Source organism: Cnephaeus nilssonii (assembly GCF_951640355.1).
Source record: "Cnephaeus nilssonii genome assembly, chromosome: 13".
In the NCBI taxonomy this organism is placed as follows: Eukaryota; Metazoa; Chordata; class Mammalia; order Chiroptera; family Vespertilionidae; genus Cnephaeus; species Cnephaeus nilssonii.
The window spans coordinates 215,395-239,340 of NC_137084.1; the positions used below are offsets into that span (position 1 = coordinate 215,395).

The window sequence follows — 23,946 nt, forward strand, 5'->3', positions numbered from 1 at the left end:
GAGCTAGAAACAGCCTGCAGGGCGAGGATGCTGGAGAGGTCACAGTGATGGCCTTGCAACGCAACAAAGGACGGCTTTTCAAGAACCAGAGAGAGAGACGAAGTGTACCCCATGTCTCCTTTAAAAATCAGTTTTACAGAGAGGAAGGGAGAGGGATAGAGGGTTAGAAACATCGATGAGAGAGAAACATCGATCGGCTGCCTCCTGCACGGCCCCTGCTGGGAACTGAGCTGGCAACCCAGGCACATGCCCTTGACCGGAATTGAACCCGGGACCCTTCAGTCCGAGGGCCAACACTCTATCCACTGAGCCACACCGGCCAGGGCCTTACCCCTGCCTTTGCACGCACACGAGGGCTAGGTAGAAAAACACGAAAAGCAAAATAATAAAGATTGTGCGGGACAACAGAGAACACTGTGTGTATGCTCCCTGGGGTCACAGCCTGGTTACCAGGTGACCGGGGGCAGCGTGGGCGACTGGGACGGGAGGCCGATCCCGAGGAGGAGCTTGCCGCTGTTGGGGGGCTGCAGCCAGTAGCCCTCGTGGCGGGAGCGGGGACGGGGGCGGGGGCGTAAGGGTCCCTCCCGTCGTCCGTCACCAGCTCAGGTAGCTTTCGTGTGCTCACCCACTGGACCAGTTCAGCGCTGTAACCCCTCCCGTCACCACGGGGCCCGGTGGAGAGGACAGGAGGCAGAAGGGCGACTGTTCACGCGTTCACACGAGAAGTTACCGACCAGCCACAGGGCCAGGCCCTGCGCAAAACCGAGTGAGGAGGGGAAGGGGGAGGGAGGGCCTGCCGGGGTGCAGCTCCCTCTTGGGGGGTGACGGCTCTCCTGCACCCATGGGTGGAGGCTGGCACCCAGGTCTGGCGTGTGCCCGCTGCCAGGAGGGGACAGATAAGTATGAGCTCAGACGGACTCGCTGGCTGGGAGGCGAATGCGCCGTGTCTCTGGCATGAGCCCGAAAGCCCAGCTGCTGAGCACATCTCCAGAGAGGCCCCGGGCCCCCTCGTTCGAGGGCATTCCCTCCGGGTACCTGTCGGGGCAGCTGGCCTCTAAGGGGGAGGAAGATGAGCCAACGCCCTAAATCCTCACGACCCACAACCCCCTGGCGCCCGCCACCCCCAAGGCCGCAGCATCGTCTCCCGCCGCAGGTCCCTGGGCCACGGGGTGGGCCCTGCCTCGGGGGAGGCCTTTCCTCTCCACACCGGCTGCACGAACCCCCTCGGGTCTCCACGCGGCCGGGGCCCCTCACTGCCAGGGCTCGGGGGCACCTGGGTCCCTCGTCTGCGCCCCTGGCTCCTCCTGGGTTGACTGCCGATCCTGGGCTGAATCACGTGCCTCCCTGGAGTCCCAGGAAGGCGGCACTTTCCCTGTTTGTCACCAGGCATGTTTCAGAGGCTGGCGCCCCATCTCCCCCCCGCCCCCCCCCCCCATCCTGGGCAGCAACCTTCAACAGTTACCTCATTTCCCCTTGGCTGACCTTCACAGCAGCTCAGAAAGCGAAGGCCTCTTCCCTCCTCCACAGGTGAGCAAACAGGCCCCAGGTGGACGGGACTGGCCAGGGGGCCACCCCCACACCTGCCGGTGTTCTCTGCTCTGTTAGCCCCGTGGGCAGCCGTGTTCCTGCTGCACCCCTTCCTTCCTCCCCAAGGGGGCTGCCTGATCCTCCCGGGCACCTCACCAAAAGGCCTCCTGGCCCCCCGTCTTTTTTGTTGGTTTAGAGGAAGGGAGAGGGAGATAGAAACATCAGTGATACAGACAATCATTGATGGGCTGCTGCCTGCACACCCCCCACTGGGGATCAAGCCCACAACCCAGGCATGTGCCCCGACAGGGAATCGAACTTCGACCTCCTAGTTCATAGGTCAACTGAGCAAAACCAGCCAGGCTGCTCCCCTGTCTTGCAGAGCGGACAGACCTCCAGGGTTAGGGAGCAAACTTCCCCGGCAGAGTCCACAGGGATGCGCCCCTGGGCCTGGACCACCAGGCAGCCTCTGAATGCCGCCCCCCCTGCCCCAAGCCTCCAGCTCGCACCCGGCCCACCCGGCGAGGCAGGGACAGAGACTGAACCGGCTGGCGCTGGGCAGGAGTTTATTGAAAATTCACAGACACAGGAGCTCTGAGCAGGGTCACAGGGTCGCAGCTTGGAGACTGGGTCGGGAGGGTGGAGGGAGTCCCCAGATGCCAGCAGCCCCCACACGGGGAAGCTCCCTCAGAGCCCTTCTTGCTGGGTGTCAGGTTGGAGGGTCCCAGGGACCCGGGAGGGGGCGCACGGGGTTGGGGCGCAGCCACTGGAAGCCAGGGGGCAGCAGCCCAGGAGGAACCAGGGGCCGGAAGCAGGGGGAGGGCCAGGCGGCGAGGGGCCTGCACGCAGCTCGCTGCCCTCGACTGGGCGGAACCTCACCAGCCTGGCTGCCCGCTCACAGCTTCGGGGTCCAGGGCGGACGCCCGCTCTGCCCCCACCACAGCATCCTCGGTCCTAAAAGAGCCCTTCCGGCGCTCCGGCGTCCGCAGGCCGGCTCGCCTCAGTAGTCGGTGAGCGGGTACCGCAGGAAGATGAAGACCAGGACGATGCAGGAGGCGGCCAGGGCGGAGCTGGTGATGTTGAACAGCCGGGCGGTCTTGGCGTCCTCCACGGCGCCGTTCAGGTCATTGAGCAGCTTCTTGTCCCGGACCTGCAGCCAGAGGAGGGGTGAGTGAGGGCGCACCAGGCCCGCGGCCGGGCGGGCAGAGAGCAGGGGCCAGGGCGGCGGGGGGCCCACCTCAGCGCCCCGTCCTGCCGGCCGGCCTGTGGTTCCGCTGGACAGAGTCCTTCCCGTGGACACTACCACATACACAGTGCCCGCCGAGAGGGAGACAGGAAAGGTGAATACGGCGCAGCGTTACCCGCGGCGAGGCATCTGGTGGAAGGCATGCGGGAATGCTTTGTACTTTTTTAGTCTGAAAATGTTTTATATAAAACACCTGGTGAGTAATACTGTTCTGTACTTGAAAGTGGCTGAGAGAGGAGATCTGAAGTGCTCTCACCACACACACACACACAAAAAAAGATCATTATGCGACGTGATGGTGGGACTGAGCCCGTCTTGGAAATCACCGGGCAGCACCGACACCTTGGGCTTGATGGTTATGTGCTGATTGCATCTCAGTGAAGCTGGAGAGAACTAACTAACTAACTAACTAACTAGGAAGCTGGTCTCAGAGAGACGCGATGGGATGATGAGGCAGCGCATGCATGTCCTAAATTGATCGGTCCCAACTAATTGAAAATCAACCGGGGCCCCAGCTGGCATGGCTCAGTGGTTGAGCGTTGACCTATGAACCAGGAGGTCACAGTTTGATTCCCAGTCAGGGCACATGCCCGGGTGGTGGGCTGGATCCCCAGTGTGGGGCGTGCAGGAGGCAGCCAATCCGTGATTCCCTCTCATCATTGATGTGTCTCTCCCTCTCCCTTCCTCTCTGAAATCAATAAAAATACATTAAATAAATAACAACAACCTAAGCCTCAGAGGAGGGAGGGAGGAGCCAGGCAGAGATGTGGTGCTGCAGGAAGGGAACGTCTTCACGTTAATAGGTTGGTGGGTGGACAGACAGACAAAGGCAGGGGCTGGTTTGAAGGAGGAAGGTGGGCAGATAGTCGGGGACACTGATGGATGGGGGTGCGTGAGGAGAGACAGGAGAGGAGAGGAGAGGAAACAAGCCCGTGCTAGGGTGTGGGTAAAGCAGATGGACAAAGGTGCTGGATGGATTGGGTGGGGAAACGGGAGGAATGGGTTACAGAGAGAGAGGTTAGGAGGAGCCGGAAGAGTGTAATGAGCGGGGTAGGTGAGAGGTAAGAAAGGGGGAAAGGAAAGGTGAGGCTGTGGACAGTGGGTGGACGTGTGCAATGGAGGGTGGACGTGTGCGATGGAGGGTGGACGTGTGCGATGGTGGGTGGGCGTGTGCGATGGTGGTTGGACGTGTGCAATGGACGGTGGACGTGTGCAATGGTGGGTGGACGTGTGCGATGGAGGGTGGACATGTGCGATGGAGGGTGGACGTGTGCGATGGAGGGTGGGCGTGTGCATGGAGGGTGGGCGTGTGCGATGGAGGGTGGACGTGTGCGATGGAGGGTAGATGTGTGCGATGGTGGGTGGATGTGTGCCATGGAGGGTGGGCGTGTGCGATGGAGGGTGGGCGTGTGCGATGGAGGGTGGGCGTGTGCGATGGAGGGTGGACGTGTGCGATGGAGGGTGGGCGTGTGCGATGGAGGGTGGGCGTGTGCGATGGAGGGTGGGCGTGTGCGATGGAGGGTGGACGTGTGCGATGGAGGGTAGACGTGTGCGATGGTGGGTGGATGTGTGCAATGGAGGGTGGGCGTGTGCAATGGAGGGTGGGCGTGTGCGATGGAGGGTGGGCGTGTGCGATGGAGGGTGGACGTGTGCGATGGAGGGTGGACGTGTGCGATGGAGGGTGGACGTGTGCGATGGTGGGTGGGCGTGTGTGATGGAGGGTGGGCGTGTGCGATGGAGGGTGGACGTGTGCGATGGTGGGTGGGCGTGTGCGATGGAGGGTGGGCGTGTGTGATGGTGGGTGGACGTGTGCATGGAGAATGGACGTGTGAATGAAAGTGACGGATACGTGTCCTGACAAATGAAGGGATGGGCACAACCACGCTGGGGCCGGAGAAGGAGTAGAGGCGATGGCGGTAAGAGTGGAGAGGAGGATGGTGGGTGAAATAACAGTGAAAGTGATAATAAGAGAGATGGCGATGGGCATGGAACTGGGCTAATGGTGTGACCTGGTCTTAGCTCAGTTAATCCTCTCAACGACACTTTGAGGTGGTACGTGCCTCTTTGCACCAGGAGCAGGATTTGGTGCGGAGAGATGGAAGGCCCCAGGGTTCAACCCCTGCTGTAAACTAGAGGCACCACGAACAACGGGTGCATGGCTGTGTGGTCTATTCAGAAAGTGGGAGAGGTGGACAGAGGGGGGAGAGAAGGGAGAAGGAAGAATAGAGAGGGTAGTTGGATGGATGGATCCCTGGCACAGAAACATGGGAAGAAGGAGGAAGGAGAGATATAGGTATAACAAGAGCAGTGAGGGCTGGGAAGATGGATGGGTATGTGGATGGTGGGCTGGGCATGGATGCATGATGGGGGTGTGATGGACGGTACTCTGGGATGAACTGAATAAACAAAGGAGTCTGGGGGGAGGGAGGAGGAAAGTGGGTGGATGGATTGAAAGATCAGTATAAAGTTTCATAACGAAAACTGGGTGAATGTGTGGGCAGGTAGGTGGATGGATGAATGACATCAATGGCTACAGTGAGCACAGATGAATAGATGAAAGGATGGATGGATGGATGGATGGATGGGTGGATAGACGAACGGATGGAGGAGGGATGGATTGGTAAATTGATGAATTCAGCACGTGGAGTGAAAGGAGAGGAGGAAAAGAAAAAAGGCAAGAGAATACACAATCGTAGATGAATGGGTACATGACCAGTTGGATACATGGATGGATGAGAAGGGAGGGGAAATAGACAAAAATGATAGGGGACAGACTGCATGGATGGGTGGGATCAAAGGTGCAAATGAGTGAAGATGTGTGGAAAGGTGTACGTGATGAGTGGGTGACTGAGGTGCAGCTAGAAGAGCAATGGAGAGAAGGGATGTAGGTGGCTGGAAGGATGAACAGATGTACTGACGTGTGGATTGGAGGATGGGATGGAGCTGGAAGTAAAGTGGAACAAGTTACTGCGAAAGTGAGGTGAGATGAATAGTTAAGTGAATTGATGTATAAGAAGGGGATGGGATGGGGAGAGTGGGAAAGGGAGGAGACACTTAATGAACATGTAAAAACATGGATGGATGGATGGATGGATGGATGGATGGATGGATGGATGGATAGATGACTGGATAATGGATGGGTGGGTGGCTGGATGGATGAATGGATGAATGAATGATGGGGGATGGATAAAGGGTGGATGAATAAATGAATAGATGGATGGGTGGATGAATGAATAGGTAGGTGGATGAATGATGAATGGCTGATGGAGGATGGAAGGGTGGATGGGTGAATGGATGAATGGAATGGATGATGGATGGGTGGATGGATGGATGGATGGATGATGGATGAATGGATGGATGGATGGATGATGGATGGGTGGATGGATGGATGGATGATGGCTGATGGATGGATGGGTGGGTGGATGGGTGGATGGATGGATGGGTGGATGGATGATAGATGGGTGGATGAATGAATAGGTAGGTGGATGAATGACAAATGGCTGATGGAGGATGGAAGGGTGGATGGGTGAATGGATGAATGGAATGGATGATGGATGGGTGGATAGATGGATGGATGGATGGGTGGATGGATGGATGGATGATGGATGGGTGGATGGGTGGATGGATGGATGGGTGGATGGATGAATGATAGATGGGTGGATGAATGAATAGGTAGGTGGATGAATGATAAATGGCTGATGGAGGATGGAAGGGTGGATGGGTGAATGGATGAATGGATGATGGATGGGTGGATGGATGATGAATGAATGGATGGATGGATGGATGGATGGATGATGGGTGATGGAGGGTGGAGGGTGGGTGTAGATGGATGGTGTTGACGTTCTGAAAGGAGGGAAGGGCAAATATGTATATACAAGAGCTGACACAGCATCCTCCCTCCTATCTGTCCTTTCTGGCTTCCCTGTCACTAAGAAGTCTCACAGCCTCCTGGGCCCACTGAGCTGCTGTCACGTCCTCGTTACATCTGCTCCTCTCCTGTCACCATCCCTGTACTGGGTCCAGCCGCATGCCCTCTTGCCTGGACCCTTGCCCCAGGCCCCTAACTCCTCTCTGCCTCTGGGCTTCTCCCACCGCCTCCCTCCTCACTGACAGCTCTGCTCACACGTTCCTTCCACGTTTCCCGGGGAAGAACCGCAAACCCCTCACAGGTGGTCCCCACCCTTCACTGCGCGCCTCCCGCCCGCCTTTCCCGGACCATCTTCCTCCGCTCCCCACAGAGCACGGGGCCTTGCTGTTCCCCGACTCCTCGCCTTGTGTCTTTATGTTTTCTTCCTCGGGAGCACCTGTCCCCTCATCTATCCTTCAAGGCCCCGGGACAGTGCAGGAAGCGTCCCATACCAACCCCAACCTCACCCTCGTGTTCTTTCTCTGAAACATGGGGATGCTCATTTCATCTTGTCCTGTCCATGCACCGCTAACCCAGCACCCCTGGGCCCCTAGGCTGGCCAGCCCTGCCTTGGGCACTGATGGCAGCAAGAAGGGACGGGACTGGTGGGTGGACAGCCATGGCTGGGATGGGGTGTCTGCGGGGGAGGGGGCTCGGCCAGAGGGAGTCAGTGGAGTATTTGCAGAAGAGAGACCCGGGTCTTACCTAAGCCCTCGGGCTGGGGGAGCAGCATGTTGCAAACCGAGGTGTGCTCACAGGACAGCTGGGCTGGGGCGTTTGGCGAGGACAGGGGAGGGTTGGCATGGATCTCAGGGGGCTTGCAATGCCAAGACAGGGGGTGACCAGGGGGGCAGTGGTCATGACGGGCAGCTTGTGCGGATGGCATGGACGGAGAGCTGATGCCTGTGTGCCTCCCCTGGAGACTGGGTTGAGCAAAATCAGGCTGCACCCTTGTGGCAGGCCCAGCCTGCAGTGAACTGTGCTGCCCGGCGTCAGGGGAGGGCGGACAGGCGGCGTGAAGATGGATAAGCAGATGTGCGAGGCAGGGACACAGCCTTTATTTCACACCCACAGAATGCCAGCCTCTGCCCGGCCCACGTGGGCTGCCGTGAGCCTTGTGAAGTTTCTACTGGTTTGTGAACGATGAAGGGATGGGCTCAGGGAAGCAAGGTGGCGTCTCAAGAGCTCGCTGCCCTGAGGGACCCAGCTGGGAACGCAGCCAAGGCCTCGGACCCCAGGCCTGCCGGGTGCCCTTGGAGGTGCATGCACATGCTGTGGGTGCAGCCGGCTGGGGATGTGCAGCTGGTGGACAGATGGATGAACTCCCCAGAGTGAGAGCCCAGCCGCCAGCACTGTCCTCCCTGCCCGTGCGGAGGCAGCTCACCTTGCACGCCCTCCCAGGTGAGCCCCGAGCCTCTGCCCCTCGCTGCCCGCAAGGAAGAACGCAGGCGAGCAGCCCCGGGTGGAGGCGGCGACCTCCTGCCCCTCAGAAGCACCAGCTCCGACCTGCCCCCCACCCCGCAAAAGCCTGCACCACTCAAAGCCCATGACCTACCTACAGCCGCAGCAGATGGGCCTGCCCCGTGCCAGCCGGCCGCCCACAGCCAGGCCCAGGAAGGAAGGGACGCTTCCGAACAGGAGCCCGTGCTGCCGGGCCCAGGCCCACAGGCGGTGGGCACCACAGGAGGCCGAGCTGGGGCTGGCCTGGGAGTCTCCACCCCCAGCTCCCAGGGACCCTCCCCTTTGCTGCCTCTGCAGCACACACAAACACACATACCACACATGCACACTCATGCACTCACACCTCATGCACTCAGTGCACACATACGCATGCACACACAGACAAGCACACACCTATATGCATGCCCACACTCAGGCACACACATGCACACTCCCAAGTAGATGCACACATATGCGCTCACACGGCCGTGCATGTATAAGTATACAAGGCACACTCACACCTACACCACTCATGCACACATGCTCAGGCACATGCAATTCCACTCACACATGCATGGACACTCACACCTGCACGTATGTCCACACTCATGCTCATACTCAGTGTGCTCACACACACTCATGCACACACACACCTGCATGCACGCACACACTTTGTGCACACATGCACGCTCACGCACATTCACTCACATAACATGGTTCAACGTGGTGGAGCCCAGGACCAGGCACACAGGCTGGATTGGAGGGGTGAATGGCGGTCAGCGATGCCGATGCCGAGGTGAGTCAGGAGGAGGGGGAAGCCAGGCGGTCAGATGCGCGATGCCAGGGCGGGCGGGCTCACAGAGGCACAGCAACAGAACAGTCCACGTCCTTCCACCCGCCCCGCCTCTCTGGCCCAGCCCCTCCCCTCCCTGCAGCCCCCATGGACCCCTCCCCACCCCCGCTGTCCCCGCCTTGCTGGTCAGCTGCAGCGGATGAAATGAACCGGACCTTGGGCCTCACGTCTGGGAAGAGGGATGATCCGCTGGATGCGGGCCACGCCCGTCCTGAGCCACAGGGCGGTGGGGGACCTCTTCCTGGGGTCGGGCTCCAGTGGCCCTGGGCTCTCTGTCCTTACACACACGTGTACAGCCCTCTCCCCCCGACGTGTGAGTGGTCACATCTTCCCTCCTGTGACCTGTCTCCACCTTGCCCTTGGCGGGGGCCTGTCTGCTCCTGGCCAGCTCCTCTCAGAGCAGCGAGGGGCTCTGGGGCCGTGACCCCCCCCCCCCCCCCGCCCGGGCAGGCAGCGGGCTCCGAGTGTAGGGACAGGACGTGCTCACGGCTCTCCCCCTGGCTCCCTGGACAGACCATCTAGAACCGCGTGTAGAGGGGGCAGGGGGAGGGCCGTGACTGGTGACCAGTCTGTGTGGCCGCCCTCCGCATGTCTGCCCTGTGTCAGATTCCCCAGCGAGGGGCTTGGACAAGGTCTCCAGCCGCCCCGACGTCTCCTCCTCCTGTCAGAGGGGGAGGACTCCAAGGCCCCTCCACCTCCCCATCCATCCAGGGCAGCTGCACCCGGAGGACAGGCCCTGGGCCCTGAGTCTGCCCCCTGAGCTGGCGGCACAGAGAGCCTGGTTCTGTGGACCCAGAGCCCAATCAAGACCCCGGAGCCCCCAGCTCAGCACGGGAGGGTGGCCAGAGCTCCCCACACCGGCCTCGCCGTCCTACTCCTCAGCCCCCTTGGCTGCATCCACTGCACCCACGGCTTCTCTGAGAGGGTGGGCCAGAGCGGTCCCCCTACCCCCCCGCCCCCCTGCCCGCTTGCCGCTCACTTTGAGGGAGTAGGCCAGGGCGATGAAGCCCAGGCAGCAGAAGTTGAGGTAGACGAAGTTGAAGATGGACCACAGGTAGTAGTCGTTCACCTCGCTGGTGTCGGGGTACACCTCGACGACCGTGGTGGGGTTGGTCATCGTCTTCTTCTCCACCAGGTGCTTGCAGACCTGGGGCGCGCCGGCCCCCCGCACGCTGTCCGCCTTGCCGCTCTTGGACTCCATGGGGAACAGCGTGGGCGCCATCGGGGGAGAGGCCGAGGGCTCCGGGGCCGGGGCCGCGGGCGCCTGCAGGGCGGGGGGCTTGGACACACAGGCGAAGCAGCCCTTGGGCGACCCTGCCGGGGGCCTGGGGATCCAGAAGGCCCCGTCCAGGGGCACGCGGGCTTCCTGGGCGCCGTCCGTGGTGCTGGCCAGGGCTCCCAGCGGGGCTGGGCACGGGCCGGGGCCCTGGGCCTGGAGGGAGGGAAGAGGAATCGGAACTGGGTCCACTCTGGCGGCCCACCGCGTCTCCCCTGCAGCCCCAGGGCAGCCCCAAAGGACATGGACATCCCCGGGGAGGCGGCCAGCTGCCCGCCCGCCCGCCACCTGCCTCCGCGTCACACCAAAGCCCTTCAAGCAGCCTTGGCACGGACATTGGGGGCTTTTCATCGCTTTGCCATCTGCGCACAAACACTCACCCACTGACACACCAGCCACCGCCCCCACAAGGCCCGACTGGCTCGCGTCGCAATACACAGAGCGCCAGCACCCAGGCCCCGGCCCCCGCGGGCAGCGCACCCACAATGAGGCCTCTGCCGAGCTGGCAGCCAGCAGCGCTGCCCGGACACCTGCAGCGGAGACGCTGACACATCGCGGCGCCCCGGACCGGCACCCCCTGTGCGCTCGCTCGGAGATGCCGCCAGGCCAACAGCTCCCCACGGTGACGCGCAGCGTGGACACAGCGACGCGGGCTGGGGCGCCGTGGCGGAGGGCGAACGGACAGGAGGCTGCGGGGGCTCCGAACTGGCGCGCCACGACGTCCCCGCCCCCACCCCGGGCTCCCCGCGGCGCCTGGGACCCCGAGCCCCGCGCTCGCACTCGCAGGGCGCCACCCACCCTGGACCGCGACGGACGCGCAATGTCACGGCGAAAGGAGCACTTTTCCAAGGAGGCGCCGCGCCCTGCGCCCCCCCCCCCCCCCGGGGTCTCCGGAGCCCCGCGACCCCAAGCCGGGTCCCAGCGCCGCAGCCAGGACGGAGCGTTCTCACTCACGGGCAACTCCTGGGCTGGCGGCCTGACCCCCGCGCTCTGTCCGCGCGTCCTTCTTCGTCCCGCGGCCGCTGTGTCTGGCCGCTCCGCGTCCCAGTGTCCCGACCTCGGTGCGGGGAGCGCGCGGAGCAGGGGGGGCGGGGAGCGCGCGGGGCTGGCGGGGATGGCGCTGATCCCCGGAGCCTGCGCGCCCTCCGCAGCGCCAGCCAGGCGGGCGGCGCGGCTGCAGCCCAAGCTTGACTCACGGCGGCAGCGGCGGCCGCGGGCACAGCCACCTCCCGCCTCCTCCGGCGCAGGGTGGGGGCAGCGGCGGCGCGGGCCGGAAGCCCGACCCCCAGGGGTTGCAAGGCTAGCCAGGGATGGGCCCCCCACAGCGCCACCCTGACTCCGGTACCCCAGCCCGCCCCCTCCCCCTCCCTCTGGCTGAGCCCCTGACTGCTCCCTGACCCCTCCCAGGGGTCTCCCCAAAGAGCCCTTTTCCTCCCCCGCACACCCCTGCCCCCAAAGTAGCCCCTCGCAGGCCCATGTCCTCCCGGAGTCTGACCCTCGCAGTCCCCAGCCCCCCAGTTGCAGTCCCTCTGTGGGCAGGATGGAGCACCCCAGTGCCCAGCCCTGCAGGCTCCCGTCCCTAACCAGAGGCGACGCCCCCAGTTCCAGCCCCCTGAGCCACCAAGCACATCCCTGTAGGAGCCCTGCCTCTCTCCCCAAGCCTGACCCCCCACTCCAGCCGAGCCTCTGAACCCACCTTCCTAATCCAGTTCCCACACAAACTCGGTCTCGGAGCCCATGTCCTCTCACCAGTTGGTCCGTCTGCCCATGGGGCCAGATGTCCTTCTCCAAGACCTAGTGACACGTTCTCCTTGGAGCTCAGTCAACTCTCCAGCCCTCCCCTCTCCAGGAGCCCAGCCTGTCCCCCTGGGTCCCACCCCCCTGGGTCCCATCCCACCTGCATCCCATCCCACTTAGTCCCGTCCCACATGGTCCCATCCCACCTGGTCCCGTCCCACCCAGTCCCGTCCCCCTGGGTCCCACCCCACCTGGTCCCGTCCCACCTGGGTCCCATCCCACCTGGTCCCATCCCACCTGGGTCCCGTCCCACCCGGTCCCGTCCCACTTGGCCCCGTCCCACCTGGGTCCCATCCCACTTGGTCCCGTCCCACCTGGTCCCGTCCCACCTGGGTCCCGTCCCACCTGGTCCCATCCCACCTGGGTCCCATCCCACCTGGTCCCGTCCCACCTGGTCCCGTCCCACCTGGGTCCCGTCCCACCTGGTCCTGTCCCACCTGGTCCCGTCCCACCTGGGTCCTGTCCCCTGCAGGTGCTGTCCCCACACGTCACGTGCCCTAAGCAGTGCCTGCCTGGCACAGCCTGTCTTCATCCACCCCACCACCTCATTGTCTCTCTCACTTGGCCCAGCTGCCCCCCACTCCTGCAAAAGCACCAGTGATCCCCTCCATCACGGGGAAACCCCCAACCACGAAGGTGCCTCTCTGAGCTGGGTCCTGGTCCCGTCCACGGGCCCCACCCGCCCTGAAGCATGGCGGCCATCTCCTCTCATCCCCTCCAGCCCTGCCACCCAGAGGCCGGCCGTGCTCTGAGCGTCTCCCCCATGAAGTCCCCTTCCCCTTGGACCCTCTCAACCCGCCCCCCCTCTCCCCATGACCCTCTCTCCCCTGAGCCTGGGTCCTCAGGGAACCCTTCTCTCTTCAGAGTCCTGCCTGCCTCTGCCCGGTCCTCTGAACCCCTTCTCTCCAGAACTCCATGCACCACGCCCCGGCCTGGCACAGGTCCACCCCTCTCCAAGCTCCTCCCGTCCCCCCACCCCCAGCCCTGGCACAGCCTCCTCTGGGCTTGTCAGGAACCTGGGGCACAAAGTCAGCCTTAAATGCTGCTAACACCTGTGTGTGGGAGAGCTCTCTGCACTGCCCCATGCTGGCCACACCCTAGGCGCCCAGGCCAAGGGCCCAGGCATGAGGGCCCTTGGGGTCTGTGGGGAGCCAGGGTTCAGGTCTCCCTCACCCAACACCCACTGCCCCTTCCAGAGGCCTGGTGTGGGGGCATCCAGACCTCTCTCGGGGGGCTGAGCCTTCACCGAAGGTGCCCTCCCAGTCTGAGTGGGGTGTGGGCACCACAACACTGGGTTTCCCTGGCGTCTCTTTCCCAGCAAGGCTCTGCCACCTGCCACAGGCACGCCGGTCCTCTCTGGGCAGGGCTGCGGGGGTGACCAGCGGGGCCCGGTCTGCTCGCACCCCACCTGGTCCCAGGCAGCAGGCAAGGGGCACTGGCCCCCAGGGGTCTGCTCCAGGCCACAGCAGGTCAGACCCCTCTCCTGCAGCCACCATGAGGCTGCTCTCTGAGGCCCCCACTGGCCTCCACCTGAGGGACCGCAACGCAGGGTGTGGGCCGGAAGGCCACCCACCGCCCCTGCCCATGGGCCCTGGGCTGGGGCAGAGCAGGTCTGCAGTGAGGAGCTGTTGCTACCCACCTTCTAGAGACTCGAGGCTAAGGGTGGCGTCGGAGGCAGGCGTTGGGCCCAGGGTGGCCGCAGGGCCAGGCTCTGGGCAGGAGCATGCATGGCCGCAGGGCCTGGAGCAGGGCTGGGGCTGGGCCCGCCGAGCTGGTCCCCAAGTTCCAGAGCAGGGACAGAGGTACCCTCCGGAGGCTGGAGACTCCAGCTGGGAGGGTCACATGCGTAGCGCGTCCAAGCCGTGGGCCAGGGCCTTGCGACCTTGCCAGCCGAGGTGTGACCTGAGCCAGCCAGAAACTGGGCCCTCCTGGAGGCGCTGCCCTCGGGGCCTCAGCGCACACGGCTTGGATGACAGCCTCCCGGCAGCCCTGCCAGGTGCCGGTCTGCCCGCTCCTGCTCGTATTTCAGGTGCAGAGAACAGGGGCACGTGTTTGCCAGCCTCCTGGCAATCTGGGTGAGCCCTTTAGAGGTGCTCACCGAGGCTTGGCCCGAGGCCCCGGACCCCGAGGCCCGGCCAATGGCAGCCAAGGCCCTACAGGCCGGAGAGGCACCAGGCCACATGTGCCAAACCCCACACCTGTCAGGATGGCTGAGTCCCTGAGGGAGTCCTGCCCACTCCCAGGGGCTCACAAACTCCTATCCATCCCTCAAAACCTCCTGGAAAATGTTCCTCCTCCCAACCCTCAACAGAGGCCATGAACGGGTGGGAGGGTGTCTCTGTGGCCTGAAGGGACTTCTAACTCGAATCCCTGAACCCTGTGACTGTGACCCCAGGTGGGCCTGCTTGGCACTGGCTTGGCAAGCACAGGGCAAGGCCACTTCCAGAGTTGGCAACCAGGACGCCCAGACGGGAGGCAGGCTGCCCACTCGCCACCAGCCCTGCGCAGGTTCCCTTCCTAGCCCACTTGGGGTGTGCAGGGGAATTGGGGAACACAGGGGCCCTGCTGCTGAGGTCTCCTCCAAGGGCAGAAACATGGTCCGGGAAAGCATGGCAGCCGCTGAAAACTGTGTCCCGGCAAAGGCATTCGCTCCCCAGGAGCCTGCAGCCCGGCCACACCCTGCTGGTCACTGCTCCGGGCCTCAGCACGAGCAGCCCCACCAGCCCAAGTCTCCAGCATCCCAGGTGCCAAGCACCTCCCAAGCAACCCCCTCCCCAACCCCCGAGTCCGCCTCCAAAGTGCCAGCTTCCCCCAGCCCCTCCCCACGCCCGGATCTAGAGCCACCCACCCCACCAGCACAAAGCACGCCCCACACACAGATCCACAACTTTATTTCCAGGTCAACTCTGGCTCCCGGCCACTCAAGAAGGGGCACCCTCCCCTCCCCCCTCCCCGATGGGGTCAGGCCCCAGGATGACCCACAGGCCTCACAGGGCTGGCTCGTCTCCTTCCTGCTGGCCCCAGGCCTCAGCTGGCCCCTTCCATGCTGGGCTGAGACTAATGGACGGGTGGGGCGGCACTGCCCAGCTCCAGGCCCAGGCTGGTGGAGGGAACCAGGAAGGCAGCCTGGTGCAGAGCAGCGGCTCGGCCCAGAAGCTCCGCCCCCGAGGCCCAGGCTGGGACAGGACAGGGGGGAGGAGGGGGGAAGAAGGGGGTTCTGGGATGCACAACCAAGCGGAGCTGGGTCTTCCAGGTGAGTGAAAGGGCTCTGAGCACTAATGAGCCTACTGGCTGCCCCCAGCCCCGCCCCTCCATCAGACAGACAGACAGACAGGCAGGCCGGCGGCACTCTGCAACCAGGGAAGGGAAAAACACAAAACGGTGCCTGCAACGCAGCGGCCTGGAGAGCCGAGCAGCTGCAGGTGCGAGTGTGTGTGTGTGCGAGTGTGTGTGTGTGTGAGTGTGAGTGTGGCTGGGCAGCCGGCAGGGCGGGCGCTGCCTCCTCCCACAATTCTCCTCCTTTCCTGCCAGTGGGCAGGCGGCTACAGCTTGGCGGCCTCGGCCAGGCCCACTCGGTTCTCCTCGCGGTCGAACACGGTGTAGTAGCGGCCGATGAAGACGTCGCCCAGGATCCAGAGGGGCCCCGCAGGCGGGGGGATGTCCATGCCCATGAAGCCACTGAGGCAGATGGTCTTCCCGCCCTGGGACACCTGGGAAGGCCGGAGCGAGCGAGCGTTACCACCAGTCCGCCCGCCAGCCGCCCAGGCTCCCCGCCTCCAGGCCGCCCGGCCCCCGCCCGCACCCCCCACCCCCGGCTCTCCCACCTTGAGCGTATAGTCCTCCGCACACAGCTTGTAGTCTTTGCCCCCCAGCTTCAGGGTGACCTCGGGCAGGCTAGACACCTTCTCGCAGGGGATCATGTACTGAAGGAGAAGAGGGCAGTGTGTGGGGGGGGACCGTGTGTGGGGGGGACAGCGGCCTGGGGAACACCCACCTGGGCACCCGTCCCCTACCCCCCCACCCCCGCCTGGCCCGCCCTGCTCACCTCTCCCTGGATGAGCGGCACGGCCCCGATGGCCTTCTGCAGCTCGCGCACCTCGTCCACGGGGCCCACGATGAGGGAGGTGCCCGTGTCCACAATGGCCTCACAGCCCTCCTTGCACAGGGTCAGGCCGCTGCCCACGTCCACCCTGCAGGGAAGTGGGCGTGTCTCCCAGGGCCACCCGGTGCCCCACCGTGCCCAGCTGCAGCCCTGGCAGGAGGCTTTCTCCTCTCTCTCAGGCCTTGGTCGTGAGCGGTCGGGCAGCAGAGCCCAGAAGCCAAGGGCAGGTTCGCGGCCACTACACGGCCGTGTGGAGGGGGCAGCAGGAGGTGACCAGAGGTACCTAGAGCCAGCGGGGCCCGGGGCCCAGGCCCATCCATTGCCACAACCCCTCCCGAACCGACCAGGGCCCGGGCTGGTCGCTCCTCGGGGGCCTGCTCGCTCCTCGGGGGCCTGCTGACCAGCAGCTGGAGGGCCCCCCGCATCCTGAACGAGGCTCGGCCAGTACTCACTGCTCCATGTGGACCTGCCAGTAGGCTTTGCGGGTGACGTTGAGGTAGGAGAGGGGGCCTTTGTAGTACTTGGAGTCGGTGCCGCCCAGCATCAGCTCGCCCCCTGGCTGTGCACTCGGGTCCCTGCGAGGACAGGTAGGGGCAGTCAGCCCCCTGCCCACCCCGTGTCCAGCCTAAGGGCCGGGTGGGACAGGGCCAGGCTGGGCCAGGTCAGAGGCCAGGGGTGGGCGGGGCAATCTTAGAGAGCTTGCCAGAGCGGGGACCTTCCTGAGCCCGCAGGGATGGAAGGATCCAGAAGGGGCACAAGAAGGAATGGAACTTCCTTCTCCTCCCCTAGGGGAGGGCTCCGATCCCACACCCCGAGTGGACTGCAGGCCCGGCCCAGTGCCCGTGCTCAGGGCCTCCTGGTCTGCCAGCCGAGGACAGCAGGGTCAGGCCGGCGGGCAGACGGGGACGGGAATGCTAGCAGCCAAGGAGGGGAATCAGAGGACTTTCAGAGGAGGCGCCGGGCAGCTGAGCGTTGAGCCAGTTGTTCCTGGCCTGGGGCTCATGGCCTTGTACCCTCCGGGCAGGCAGCAACTGGGCCACATCGGTCCCTCACTAGGCCCGGCTCTGGTTCTGAGACAAGGCCCACCCACCCAGACTGGGCACGGCCCGGGCACAGCGCCCAGGGAGGCACAGCCTTCTCTAGGGGCCGCCGCTCCCCCTTGGAAGGGCGGCCGCACTGCCTCCAGCCGGACGTCCGGGGCATGGCCCAGGGCCCCCAGGGAGGACCAGGGCTGCTGCAGCTGAACCCGCTCCCGCCTCACCCCTGCACTTCAGCGCGGCTGGGCCCTGAGACAGGGGCCCGCCCACCTACCTGTTTAGGTAGAACGAGAAGATGTTCTTCTCCACCAGCTTCTGCTGCATCAGGTTGTCGAAGACGGGCACCACGTTGTTGACCGAGATGCGGGGATAGGCCATGCCCAGGATGCCGTCGAACTTGGCCGCGATGAAGGTGATGCCCGGCTGCTTGGTGGCCTCCCCGAAGATCTGCCGCTCCACCTTGACGCCGCCCAGGGCTGCCTGACCCGAATTACAGGGCACCTGCGGGGCGCAGGGGGTCAGTGGGCCACATGGACCAGTGAGCCGGTCCCTGGGCCCCAGGTGGGCCGTCCCGGCCAACCCTGCGTGTGGGCGGCCACAGCTACAAAACCCAGCTGGGTCCCTGCCCATCACCTGGCACACGGGGCTGAGGGCAGGGGGCTGGAATGAAGGGCTGGAAACATGGGGGGGGGGCGGGGGCCGCGGAGCTGAGGGCTGGGGGGGCCCACTCTGGCAGGAGAGCTTTAACAGGGGTTGGGGAGCACAGATGGAGGCCCTGCTCAGCTCCAGCCCCCACCCCTTCCCACCTGGGCAGCTCCTGCCCTCGGCCCAGCCCAGGGGACGGGGCCCCCACAACCCAACCCACTGGCAATCAAGGCCCCGCTGCCCCGCCCCGCCCCCGGCCAGGCTGCAGGCAGAGCAGGATGTGGGGAACGGGCTGTGCTGGTGACAGTGGGGGAGGGCGCACGTTGGGCCACATCCTGCTTCGGGCCCGAGAAGCTGGGGGTGGGGCCCAGCAGACGTGGGTGGGGAGGAGGGTGGCCCACGAGAAGCCGAAGCGCCCTCATGCCTGAGCCGCCTGCAGCCGATGAGGGACAGACCACTGCCTTCCTGTGCCTCAGGGGCCAGGGCTGGGGCTGGGAGGGACCATCTTCTCTTTGCTCCTCATCCCCCCACAACTCCCGGGCCAGGTCTCGAGCCGGCTCCACACCCAGAAACTGTCAATGGCCCGCTGACCCCTCCTGAGGGGGAGCATGCCCCCAATGCAGGGAGGGACAGGAAGCACCCCAGCCCTTCTGTACCCCGTGTCCTCTGTAGATAGCCCTGTCAGCTGCCTGAGGGGCTCCCCACACCCCTGCCCTCCCCAGGAGCAGGGACACCCCCCCACCCCCGCAGGATTAGCCCCAAGCACCTGTGGGCATCTCAAACCCAAGCATCAGAATGAGCCCAGTCCTCCCACGGGCCCACCTGCCCACCCACCCGCGGGGAGCCAGGGCGGAGGCCTCCCCGTTAACCACTCAGTGGGCCCTGGTCCCAAACCTGCACCTGTGCACCCCGGCCTCAGCGCCGCCTCGGTGTTGAAACCCTCGCTCTGCCCCACGGGCCCTTCGAACCCCTGGCGAACCCCTGGGCCAGCGCTGGGTCAGGCCTGCTCCCTTCCCGCCCCCACGCGCTGTCCTCCGCGAGAACGGCAGGCTCTCCCCTCCCTCCAGGCCTGCGCTCGGCTGTGTCCCCAGCGTCCGCCCAGCTGACAGGTGCTGCCGTCCAAATCAGCAGCCTCCCCAAGGAGCCAGAGCCACCAAGGCCCCTGCCTGGGGTGGGGCTGGGGTCCGCGAGCCCGATTCCACGGTGGGCGCCGAGAGGGAGGGACTCACCGACACGGTGTCCTGGCTCAGGTACCCCGAGAGGCTGCCCGAGCCGTAGTGGATGTCGAAGGTCGTGCCGTTCTCCACGTACGTGCTGGACTTCCCACTGTTGTACTTGTGGTGGATCCCTGTGCCACCGAGAGCGCGTCAGCCTGCCGCCCGCTGTGGCCTCTGACCCTCGACCCCCACACTGAGACCAGGCTGCCCCGCCAGGCCCCCGCACCGAGCCACCCTCCCACGGGCCCAGGACAGTAGGCTGGCACCAGCCTTGGTCTTGCCCCATCCTGGCCGCCACGGGCCCAGCCCATGAGAAACAAGGCTGGCAGGAACAGGTTCACCCGGAAAGCGGGAGCCCTGGGGCCGGGCCTGCCTGGTGCGCCTAAGAATTGGGAGCAGCAGGTTGCCCACGTGCTGCCTCCTCCCCGGCGTCCAGCCCACAGCCACCTCCCGGGACTGGAGGAGGCAGGCAGAGGCTGGGCAGCAGCCCCCAGCGCCTGGGGAGAGCTAGTGCCCCCTCCCCAGGGCCCCGACCTCCCTGCCTGCTCCCAAGCCTGAGTGTGGGCAGCGCAGAGCGGGGCCAGGCCCCTCAGACACCCTCCCCACTTGGGAAGCGGCGCTGGGGCCGGACAGACGCTTGACTTACAGCAGGCGATGTCCAACAGCTTGCAGTGGATCGACGGGACCCACAGGTTGGAGGAGCCGGTGTCGAAGACGACAGTGAAACACTGTGGGGGCGTCCCGATGCCGATCTCCCCGTAGTACTGGGCCTGGGGGAGGGGAGGGGAGGGTCTGTCAGCCGGGGGAGGGGCCCCAGGGTCCAGACCTGCCATAGCTGTCCACCTCCACCTGCCACCCCCAGGTCCCGGGGTGCAGCCCCACCCCTGCTTGGCCAGGGTGAGAGGAGGGAAGACCCCCACACCCCCATTTGGAACATAAAACCAGTGTCCAGTCAGTTACGACAGGCTCTGCCGGCCACCTGAGCCTCGGGCGGGGAGGACCTCCGTGGTCCAGGGCCCTGAAGGGAGACTGCCTCTCCAGGATGGGGGCCAAGTCAGAGCCTGACTCTGGGCCTCAGTTCCTACCCGGCCCCTGCTCCTGCCCTACAAGGCCAAGCCTGGAGGGCTCCCAGGTAGAGGAGTCCGGGTGGCCGAGGGGAGAAGGGACACCCTGGAGGTTCGGAGTCCCACATGGCCCAGCCTCTCTGCCTTCACAGCTCTGGGCCTCAGTTCCCCATCTCACACAGAGGGAGCAGGGGCCGCTGGGGTGCTCCAGTGAGCATAAGGGGGCATGTGCCCCTGTGAGCCTCAAAGGGAAGCCCCATCCTTGGCCCTCTCGTAGGTCAGAGGGTACAGGTGTTCTTGAGCTTGTGGTCACCTGGGCCCTGCCTGCCTGGGCATCCCCTCCCCCCGGGGAAGGAGCCTGGGACACCAGTCGCCACAGGATTCTGGCACCAGTCCCCCCCCCCGCCGGGCATCTCTCTCTGGCCGTTTGGCTCCAGGGAGCACCCGAGCTGCTGACTCATAAAGCGTCCGGATGGGGGGGATAGAGAATGACTCAGCAAATACCCGAGCGTGTGGGCACTGAGGAAAATCAGGAACTGGTCAGTTGACCCTGGGCAGACGGCCCCCCTCCACCGGCCGGATCACATGCCTGAGGCTCCAGCTTCCTGGCATGGCCGGGGCTCGGGACAGCCAGCACAGAGTGCACGGCCCCTGTCCCAACCCCAGGTGGACCCAAGGCCGATGGCAGCAAGAGGCCGGCTCCCTAAGACTCGGGTGGGGCACACCGAGATGTCCCCAGACCTGGGATAGGCTGACCCGGCCCCAGCTTGCTGTGTGGCTTCCAGAACGTTCCAACCCTAAGTCTCTATCTCCCTCAAGAAGCAGGCACAGACTGGGTCACAGGTTGCCCCAGGCCTGCCAGCAGGTGGGCAGGAACACAAGCTCCAAAGCAGTTAGTTACACCCCAGCAGGCAGGCTCAGATACCCGATCTCTGGCACCCCTCAGGGGGGCAGGCCTGTGCCAGGCTCTGGGCTCCCCACGCCGGCCAGTGGCCTGGGCCCAGCTCCTCACCTGGGAGGGGGACGCTGTCCCCACTCCCCACAGGCTGGCCTCGAGGATGAGGCACCGCCCAGCTGAGCCCATGGTCAGTGGCCCGCAGAGGTCAACGTCTCCGGTGCCAAGGTCACCCCAACCCTCCCTCTCAGCCAGGCAGGAGAGCGGGCTGTGCAGACCCCAGAGGTGAGAGCCTGCCATCAGGCAGGGGGCGTGGCCGAGTGGAAGCTCCTCCCACACAGGGCAGGTAAGCCCTCAAAGGCTGGTGCTGAAAGCAAGAGCATCCCTCCACCATGCATGCGACTCCCACGGACCTTTCCCGAAAGCCGTGTTTTGGGTTAGCCCAGCCACCCCCCGCCCAAGTGGACACCCCACTCCCACACTCACGTCCATGTAGTTCTTGAGCACCTCGGGGACGGGCCCCCCGGTCACAGCGGGCACCCCCTGGGCGTATTTTGAAATGGAGCCCTTGGCGATCAGATTTTCCACGGGACCTCCCACCTCCGACATGGTCCGGCGGATAGACGTAAACTTGTGCAGTGGGATTCTGTCAAGAGGGGGGTGGGGGCAGGGCTCCTTAGGGCAGGGCTGGCCTCTGCCTCCCTCCTGGACCCTCTGCACCCACATCCAAGCATCCCAGCTGGAGGCAGCCAGCACCTGCTCCACCCCCTCCTCAGCCACCAGGGCCTTCAGAGACCCCCTCGTCTTCTGTCCCCACTCGGATCTCTCCTGTGATCTCTTCTGGTGGGATCTGTCAGGCATCGGCAGCCACCTGTCACCCCTTTTCTCTGAGCCCCATTCACCTGGCCCTCTGGCCGCGGCTCCACCCAGACCTTAGGCCCCCATGCTCCCACCTCCCCTGCCTCTCCTCCCTGGGGTGGCCACCTCCTGGCATCAGATTGGACTTCAATGCCACCCCCTCTGAGGAGCCCTCCCTGACCATCCTCAGTTGCCCTTCACATCACCCCGTTTTCTTCCATCGCTCTCACCCCACACTGCAGTGACCTCGGTCACGTACTGCTGACCTGTCACTCTCTCCTCATCACGATGCAGAACCGGGGGGACCAGGACTGCACCTGGAGAGCGGGGTCTCTGCTTGCAGCCCCATGGTACCCCACTGGGAGCACCCTTCACAGGAGCCCGTGCCTCCCCGCACAGGTGCCCCTGGTTGTGTTGTGCACGGGCCTTGGCCATCAGAGCAGAAAGGGGTCCCTGGATGCCCTGGGCCTGAGTTTGTTCTCTGCTGCCATGGTGAGGAGGCGGGGCAGGAGAGCACACCTGAGCAAGGTTAACCACCTGGGACTCAGGAGTTCAAGGTGATGGCTGGCTGTTTCCAGCAAGCCCAGGGCGTGCCCTGGGAAAGTGGGAGGCAGGTGGGAAGAGCCCGAGGTTCCTGCCTGGGGGGCGGGGGAGGGCCGTGCCCTGCAGCAATCCAGGAACCAGCAGCCTCCAGTCCCCCTATCCCACCCAGAACCCCAGGCTCCCTCCTCCAAGGCTCTCTGTCCCTGGGGGAGGTCTGTGGGTGGGGCAGAGGCAGGCTCAGGCCTGCGGGCTGCTTCCCCCACAACTGCTCCAGTTGGGGCTCCTCACCCCCAGGTCACAGCCCACGCAGGGCAGCCCTTTGGCAAGGCCCAGCCCGGCTCAGCCCACAGCCAGCTCCCCAGCCTATGACCTCATCCACTTTCCCACGGGCGTAAGGCCCACAGCCCAGGAGGGCCAATTCGGTCCCAGGCCTGATACAAAGGCCCCCAGGGCTGGGTGGGCGCAGAGGCATAAAGGAGTGGGCCTGCTGGGAGAGCAGGAAGCCTAGCAAGGGCAGGAGAATGGGGGTGAGGGGCCCCTCAGCCTGGCACAGGGGTGCAGGTCCCCAGGCCTGAGGCCACGCCCCCAGACCCTCTCCTTAAGCTAACACCCTTCCTGTCTCTTGGGCACTGGGGACTCTTAGGCCCTAAGACTTAGGGTGGCCCCGAGGGTCTCCTAGCCCACGGCCTGCGGTGAGATCCCACGTGACAAACCGGGGGGAAGGCAAGCCCAGTTCACAAAGGGGAGCCCCAAGCGGGAGAACAACTCGCCCCAGTTCAGGGGCCTGGAAGCCAACACCCGGGGTCTCCCGATTCCACACACGGGCCCGAGCACAGGCACCCACCCCGCCTGTCCTGGGGAGGCTGGGTCAGCACCCTCCCTCCTACCCCCGCCAGGATGTAGGCAGGGCGGTCGCCCGGGTTGGGGTGGCGGGGGCTTGAGCGAACCCTGCAGCTGCAGAGCGCCCCGCCCCACCCAAGGGGGGCCCTGCAGGCGGCTGGGGCTCCGGGTGGGGGGTGTGGGGCGCACGGAGGTCATTAGGGTGCGGGGCCCCGAGGCGCCGGCGCCCGGGACCGGCGGGCCTCACCTGATGAGCGCGGCGGCGGGCGCGGCCAGCAGGCCGAGGAGGAGCAGCAGGCTGGGGGGCTGCATGGCGGCGGCGGCCGGGTCGGAGCGGGACGGCGGGTCGGAGCAGACGTCTCCGAGGTCGCGCGCTTATAGCCGGGATGACGGCGCAGTCGGGCCGGGTCAGCTGACTGGCTTGTTTGCGCCCGGCCGGTCACGTGGGACAAGGCCGGCGTGCGCGGGGCGGGGCCTGGGCGGGGCCTGGGCGGGGCTACTGGGACACGCCCACGGGCCTGCAGCGAGCTAACCGCCCCGTCCCCGCCGGGTCGCGACCCTCCCTCCCGGAATCGCGGGGACCCACCGGCTGGGGCGTTACGTGTCCCGGGCGGGCACAGCCACGGCCTGAGCTGAAGGGTCCCGGCCCGGACGCCCTGGCCGCCTCCAGCGGGCGGGACCCCCAGTCCTGGCTCCTCC

General features: G+C 65.0%; 2 protein-coding genes across 3 annotated transcripts; both read right to left on the minus strand.

Moving 5' to 3' along the window:
* Positions 1-2,089: 2,089 nt before the first annotated feature.
* Positions 2,090-14,791, minus strand: IFITM10 (interferon induced transmembrane protein 10). 2 transcript variants are annotated; one of them, XM_079788825.1, is made up of 3 exons: positions 13,686-14,791; positions 9,953-10,405; positions 2,090-2,677 (listed from the first exon to the last, which is right to left on the minus strand). In XM_079788825.1, the coding sequence occupies exons 2-3, from the start codon at positions 10,193-10,195 to the stop codon at positions 2,528-2,530; spliced, it is 393 nt and encodes a 130-aa protein (XP_079644951.1). In that variant the 5' UTR covers positions 10,196-10,405; positions 13,686-14,791; the 3' UTR covers positions 2,090-2,527. The 2 variants fall into 2 exon arrangements, with proteins under 2 accessions (XP_079644951.1, XP_079644950.1); XM_079788824.1 differs by lacking the exon at positions 13,686-14,791 and adding an exon at positions 11,946-12,124.
* A 129-nt stretch (positions 14,792-14,920) lies between these two features.
* Positions 14,921-23,659, minus strand: CTSD (cathepsin D). Its single transcript, XM_079787897.1, has 9 exons — positions 23,495-23,659; positions 21,493-21,652; positions 19,694-19,817; positions 19,060-19,178; positions 17,460-17,686; positions 16,601-16,723; positions 16,092-16,236; positions 15,871-15,969; positions 14,921-15,756 (listed from the first exon to the last, which is right to left on the minus strand). The coding sequence occupies exons 1-9, from the start codon at positions 23,557-23,559 to the stop codon at positions 15,589-15,591; spliced, it is 1,230 nt and encodes a 409-aa protein (XP_079644023.1). The 5' UTR covers positions 23,560-23,659; the 3' UTR covers positions 14,921-15,588.
* Positions 23,660-23,946: the final 287 nt, after the last annotated feature.

Coding starts and splice junctions, on each gene's coding strand:
- IFITM10 (XM_079788825.1), bottom strand. CDS start 10,195: ATGGCGCCCACGCTGTTCCCCATGGAGTCCAAGAGCGGCAAGGCGGAC. Junction 2,678..9,952: donor CCCTGGCCTACTCCCTCAAA/GTGAGCGGCAAG, acceptor CTCTGGCTGCAG/GTCCGGGACAAGAAGCTGCT.
- CTSD (XM_079787897.1), bottom strand. CDS start 23,559: ATGCAGCCCCCCAGCCTGCTGCTCCTCCTCGGCCTGCTGGCCGCGCCC. Junction 16,237..16,600: donor TGGCAGGTCCACATGGAGCA/GTGAGTACTGGC, acceptor ACTTCCCTGCAG/GGTGGACGTGGGCAGCGGCC. Junction 15,970..16,091: donor TGCCGCTCATCCAGGGAGAG/GTGAGCAGGGCG, acceptor CTTCTCCTTCAG/TACATGATCCCCTGCGAGAA.